Source organism: Hordeum vulgare, chromosome 1H (assembly GCF_904849725.1).
Source record: "Hordeum vulgare subsp. vulgare chromosome 1H, MorexV3_pseudomolecules_assembly, whole genome shotgun sequence".
Lineage (NCBI taxonomy): Eukaryota > Viridiplantae > Streptophyta > Magnoliopsida > Poales > Poaceae > Hordeum > Hordeum vulgare.
In genome coordinates, this window is record NC_058518.1 from 442,054,268 (window position 1) to 442,061,411 (window position 7,144).

Below are 7,144 nucleotides of genomic sequence, written 5' to 3' on the forward strand. Positions count from 1 at the left end.
TAATATATAGGCGATGGATGTGTTCAAGGATCATCGCGTGTAAGTGCGGTGACCAGGTGACATGGAGTAGGCCATCTAAAGTGGATGCATATAAATGCGTACACGTTAGTTTGTGAAACTAATATATTATTGCTTGGCTCCATCGCTTTTATAATGGAAAAGATGAGGCTGGTAGCTATCAGTAGACCGGGTCTAGCAAAAGAAACAATCAACTACGTAATACTCAGGAGACCATGTCCAAACGATCGATCCGAATGCCCGCACTAATAATAGATTAACTGAACACACAGACTTTAATTAAACTTTTTGAATGTGTTGGTGCTTTCCTATTACATCCATTAGTAGAATGCTCGTGTGTTGTCATGAGATTTTAAAATATTTTGCTACAGTTATGTAAAGATAATGCATGTTAATTTCACAAGTAGAGAATAGATAACGCCAACACAATCCGATAAAAATTTAAGTCCACTTCACTTTGCAATGTAAACTGATAATACAAATGCAATTTGGCTTACCATACATTAATACATATACATAGAACAATGATTCAATTAAAAATCTGTAAGAAATTAAGATCTATTTGATATTTGATGTGATTTAGAAATCTCACACAATATCAGATATGGTGTCTTTATCTTCAGTATTACAATATTTGAGCAAGTGTAATAAAACAAACGATTGAGAAGATGAAACTACTAGCCGTGAGTAGACTGGGTCTGGCAATGAAACACTCAGGCTGCTAACTGTCCGGATGCCCGCACGAGCGTGCTAAACATAAATTAGTTGAACTGGTCTCTAATCAAACGTTACAAACGTGTTGGTGCGTTCATATTTCATGCATATGTTAAATCTAATTAATCAATTAATGAAGATGTATGTCACTGTCAAAATTCCAGAAAAAAAGCATGTCATGTAAAGAAACTAGTCAAGACCAAATTACAAATCTGCATAATCTATAGCAAACGCGCATCAGTGTTATCGTCAAGCTAAAATCAGATTTTGTAAAGCAGATTTGGGTCAGTTATTTTCAGCTTCTGGATTAGCTTCTGGGTTTGCAGAAGAAGAAGTTTAAAATAACCTAGTGAGTTGTACAACCATTCCCCTAACCTAGTGAGTTATACTCCCTCCGGTCATTTTTACTCCACATATTAGATTTGGGTCAAGTCAAACTTTACAAAGTTTGACCAAATATATATTGAAAAATATCAACACCTACAATACAAAATATACATATCATGAAACTAGCTTTCGTAATGAATCTAACAATATTAATTTGACATTGTGAATGTTGATACATGTTTCTATAAATTTGGTCAAAGTAGAGATACTTTGACTTAATATGCAGACTAAAAATGACCGGAGGGAGTACTATTTTGCTGAAAAGTCCTCCCTCCCCTTGTCTCGTCCAGCCCATTCCACTCCCACGTGGGAGGGGTGGGGGGTCGAACCCACTCGCCATCAGCTCCAACCCTTTCCCGAAACCTCGTCCATCCCTCGCCACTGCCGGCGTCAGTGGAGGCGCCCCCCTTCCCTTCCTCGCGGTGTGAGGCTGGCACGGGACATCGTCGTCATTTGCGGGAGCACACCACTATGTAGGGCGGTGCGGCACAATTATGACTGCGACGAACAAATAGTGGTTCCATGGTGCGGAGGCTCATCTGGATCTACAACCGCGGTCAGGCCGGCCGATGCTGCGCACGGTTACGGTGGTTGGCTTTTCTTTGCAAATCTGGATCGAGGGGATTCTCAGATCGGCTGCAAGCCGGCAGCGCAGGCTGAGCCGGGTGAGCCGACCGTCATCGATGGTCTCATCTACTTGAGGTAGTTGGCATGTGGGTGTGCCATATTGGGGTGGTCTGGTGGCATTTGCGGCTAGAGTAACCTTATACGGGTGCATGGTTGTTGCGGGTCGATGGGGGCGGCGGTGCTCGGAGTTGGGTGTTAGGCTCCTGGTGGCGTTGGGCGGTGGCACTGCGCCTCCTTCCCTTGGCTCTATAACGATGGCATTGCCACGAGTTGGGTTACATGCTCGGGCGGATCTGGATGGTGCACCTGGGCGTTAAGGTTCCTCTCCTCGCGGGTACGGTGGACGTTGGTGGTGGTCGGGGCTTTAAGGCATTGTGAGACAGATCGACGTCAAGGGCCAGGGATATGACGTCGTGCGAGCATGCTCGGCGGCTGTATTCGGTAGTCACATGGTAGTGTCTTCCATGGTCAACTGGGATCAGCTGGAGAAGAAGGTATGCGTGCCTCCTAGTATCGAGGCGCTGATGCATAGTCTGTGGCTGATGCTGGACTAGAAGTGAAAGATGTCGTCTTTTACTCCTCCTATCATGGTGGTTGCATTGTGATGTGGGTGACTGGTGGAGTCTTGGACATGGATGCCAGGGTGGCGACCTCTGGTGGTGATCTGCATGGATGGCTCTCTGGCAAACACCATGGCGCCAGTGATGGTGTCCCTCTTGGACGTGTGGGCGGTGCCTCGATCCGTACCTGTAGTCATGTGCTCGTCGCACTTGCCATAGAGACTTCATGGTGATGAGATTGATCTGCTAAGCTAAAACTCCACACTTTGTCTCTTCCGTCGCCGATGCTCGAGGGTGTTGTTTTGTTCTTGAAGATGTCGTCGTGGTGCTCCTCTTCGTCTCCAAGTTCTGGATCAAAACCTATGTCATTGTGGACACGACAACTCGACTCATAACACTGCTATGCCTCCTCAGAGTGTATTCTTGGAGCTTAGGTCGTATAGGATTTAGCGTCGTGTTGTATTAAGTTCCTCCTGACTCTTTTTTTGGTAGCATGGTCGAGCACGTCCTGCATAATCCGGTTCTCCTAGGATCGGCATTGTATGAGGGCCACCTCATCTCCTTGTATATATTGTTTGGTCATGTAATCTGTTTGGTGGTAGCTTATAATATATAAAGTGCGGAAAAGCGTGTTTCATGATTGAGTTAGACTCACTTCTTCATCCTCTTTGTATATGATGGATTGGTGCATTCGTATTGCACGCAACACATCTTTGATAAATTCATTTCATGGTTATACACTTGGTTATAGTTTAGATTTTACACGAGAAGTTAATTCAATTAATAATAAATGAAATAACATTTGATGAAAAAATTGAATTATAATACATAAAGTGCATGCACGTTCGGAAAGGAAAGAAACAAAGAAGCACAATCATCATTAACTCTAAAAAAAACAGCATGAGGCCAATCACAACAGCTGCCACACTAAACCGGGCCACCGTAGAGTGTCCAATGCAACCCGCCGCGGCTGAGCTTGATACAATCTTGGACTGGCACCGACGCCGATTCCCCGTCCCTCGGCACCGTTGCACTGTGCGTACTACTTTTGACTTAACATCAACCTGGACCTTCATACCGGCGATGCAATGTCCGGGAACGCCGCAGATGAAGTACCGTGTCCCGGTGGCAGCGAGCGGGACAACATCTCCGGTTGGGAACGTTGTAATGGGTCTGGAGCCATTGCAAGTGTCGTACCCTGCCTTGCTCACCTCCACCACGTTGTGCACGGTGGCGGGGTACAGGAACTGGAGCTCATCACCGGTGGTGAACCTGATTCTCGAAGCCCACTGGGAGTAGTTCGTCTGCAGGTCCCATGAACCGCCCGGGGCACCCACCATGTGGCTGGTGCCGAACGCCGTCCGAATCATGGCCATAGACACGGTGATCAGGATAAGGGCTTTGGTCTCCATGGATTAAATAATGTGGAACGGCAAGCTAGCTAACTGGTCGAAATTGAAAGTATGATGGGAGATGGAAGTTAGCGCTAGATTGTATTTGCGCAATCAAGTAACAATCTGAAGCTCCAAGGCTGCTAGAGAGAGAAATGGCTGCAGGACGAATGGTGTTGTGAGATAATTGATATTAGTGTAGACATATATAGGCGATGGATGTGTTCAAGGATCATCACGTGTAAGCGCGTTGACCAGGTGACATGGAGTAGGTCATCTAAAGTGCATGAATATAAATGCGTACGCGTTAGTTCCTGAAACTAATATATTTATTGCTTGGCTCCATCGCTTTTATAAAAAGTTAACAATGGAAAAGATAAGACTGGTAGCCAGCAGTAGACCGGGTCTAGAAAAGAAACAATCAACTACGTAATACTCAGGAGACCATGTACAAACGATCGATCCGGATGCCCGCAGGAATGTACTAATAATAGATTAATTGAACAGTCTTTAATTAAACTTTCTGAATGTGTTGGTGCTTGCATATTACATTCACTAGTAGAATGTCTGTGCGTTGTCACGGGCTTTTGAAACATTTTGCTGCAATTATGTGTAAACATAATGCATGTTAAATTTCATACGTAGAGAATAGATAACACGGACACAATCGGATAATAATTTAAGTCCACTTCGCTTTGCAATGTAAATTGATAATAAAAATGCAATTTGGCTTTGCATACATTAATACATATAGAACAATGATCCAATTAAAAATCTGTTAGAAATCAATATCTATTTGATATTTGATGTGCATTAGAAATCTCGCACAATATCAGAAATGGTGTCTTTATCTTCATTGACAGGATATTTGAGCAAGTGTAATATTAATGGCTTCCTCAATTCATACCCATCATGCACAAATTTAACACATCTGCACCGTGCAGAACTCCGTGTCGCTCTTCTGCACCACACAGGAGTTCGGTGCGCTCGGCCCGCTCTGCGTCGCTGCCACCACCTTCCCAACCCTCCGCTACATAGCTCCTAAAGGTTATCAATGGGTGCCCGTTCTCACCCCGCCGACGACGTAGGAGGCGATCGCACAGTCCTCTCACACCATTGGCACGGATTGTTGGAGATGCCAGATCAAGAGCAGTTCCTCACGGATGTCTACAGTCTCTCACTAATGAAGGCAGAGATAGACGCAGCGATTTGAGAGGTGACCGGTCAGTCTTCGCAAGCGAGCCCATTGTCTGCGGCCACGCCCCGTGGACATATAAGGTGCGTGATTTGATGACCCCTGCACCCCGTAGTTGAACCCGCCAACCCCTGCCTTGCTTCTCCACTCAAGATTTCCAAACTCTTTTTGATGAACTTTGATCTTGTTAACCACCGACGGTTTTAATTAGAGAGCTAAAGATGCAAGGTTGATGGAGTAATCTTTCCTCGAGAAGTCTTGAGCCGAGTTTCGAGCATTCATAACTGTAAATATATATTATACTATATCAATGCCAAAATCATCCTTTGAAGCATTGGGAAGAATAAAATACATATTTGATCCTGTTAGAAGAAAATGAACAATATGATAAAAAAAACAAAATTCATGTGCGTGAGAAACTTTAAAAAACGCATTGTTCATGCCTGATTTTTTTTCCCACAAGCTTCCCCAATGTCCAAACTTGGCAAAATTTTGCACCGAGTTCACGCACAGAACCATCTTGCATCACAAAAAAAATTAAAGTGTTATCAACTTTTTTTATTTTAAATTGCGGTACCGTTCATCGGGCTCATGGCTCCAGGTTAAATTATCGTTAATTTGCCTGCTTTTAAGAAAATAGAATAAGTGTCACTGATCCCAGCAGTATACTGTATTTGCTACGTTGTCAGTGCTAGCACAACCAGCATGATTGCAGGCCTGTCGATGTTCACAAAAGTACTTGAATTTTTGTGGAAAATCTAAACCGGAGCTAGTTGTTAACTTCTTTCACAGTCCACAAAAACATGACACTACTTAAGGAACCACTAACTGTGAGAATGCAAACAGCAAACTGAAACAAGGGCGTCGATGTCAGGAATTGTTAACATGAATAGTGATGTACTTTATCAATACAAATATAACTAAACTACTCATTGTGAACAAGTTGTGTTGTACTTCATCAATACTAATATTAATAGAATAAGTTGTTTTGTACTTCATCAATACTAATATAACTAAACTTCTCAATATGATGTGATTACCATGAAGGGTGCTTGCGGAATATGGAGATCCAGCTTGGTTGCTTTCTCCTCATCCAACGTGTTGATGAAGTCATCTTCCAGGATTTGCTGCTTCACAGGGGCTGCCCAATCTCAGGTTCACCTCCAAGCCAGTTGTCCCTGCGCAGGCTCCCAAACAGCTGCATCATCCACCGCCAGACCCTCGACCATGGCGAGTGCCAAAAGGTAGTCTGATGCATCAGGCTTCAAGAAGGAATATAGAAATGGAGCAATTTTTAGTTAAAGCAAGGCATACATATAGTTTGACTCAAATTTGCAAGACAACCAATAAAAATAGTAATCAAATTCATAGATATTTCCAATGAACCAAACTCTTAAAAGAGATGTAGCTTTAGAAAGGGTGTTTCTGTCCTCCCACGTAAATTAATAGATAAATCTATGATCATGCCGCAAGCCTGATAAGCCACTCCATACCAATCAAAAAATAGACCAGCCTCCGAATTGTTGAGTAATTAAGAAACCCGGTGTTGTTCTCTTTCGTCGACGGTATGGGTGCCTCCTACTATCGAGGCGTTGATGCATAGTATGTGGCTGATGCTAGGCTAGGAGTGAAAGACGTCGTCTTTTACTCCTCCTATCATGGTGGTTGCATTCTGATATGGGCGACTGGTGGAGTCTTGGACATAGATGCCAGGGTGGCGACCTCTAGTGGTGATCTACATGGATATGGCTCTCTGGCAGGCACCATGGCGCCAGTGATGGTGTCCCTCTTGGACGTGTGGGCGGTGCCCCGATCCGTACCTGTAGTCGTGTGCTCGCCACACTTGCCATAGGGACTTCATGGTGACGAGATTGAATTGCTAAGCTAAAGCTCCACACTTTGTCTCTGTCGTCGCCGATGCTCGAGGGTGTCGTTTTGTTCTTGAAGATGTTGTCGTGGTGCTCCTCTTCGTCTCCAAGTTATGTATCAAAACCTATGTCATTCTGGACACGGCAACTCGACTCATAACACTGCTATGCCTCCTCAGAGTGTATTCTTGGAGTTAGGTCGTATAGGATTTAGTGTTGTGTTGTATTAAGTCCCTCCTGACTCTTTTTACGGTAGCATAGTCAAGCGCGTCCTGCATAATCCGGTTCTCCTAGGATCGGCATTGTATGAGGGCCACCTCATCTCCTTGTATATATTGTTTGGTCATGTAATCTGTTTGGTGGTAGCTTATAATACATAAAGTA

The 7,144-nt window shown here is 44.1% G+C and overlaps 1 protein-coding gene across 1 annotated transcript; it reads right to left on the reverse strand.

The window, feature by feature from the left end:
- Positions 1-3,082: 3,082 nt before the first annotated feature.
- LOC123400206 (uclacyanin 1-like) lies at positions 3,083-4,293 on the reverse strand. Its single transcript, XM_045094635.1, has one exon. It carries the CDS (start codon positions 3,716-3,718, stop codon positions 3,083-3,085), a length of 636 nt encoding a protein of 211 aa, XP_044950570.1. The 5' UTR covers positions 3,719-4,293.
- Between the last annotated feature and the right edge of the window lie 2,851 nt (positions 4,294-7,144).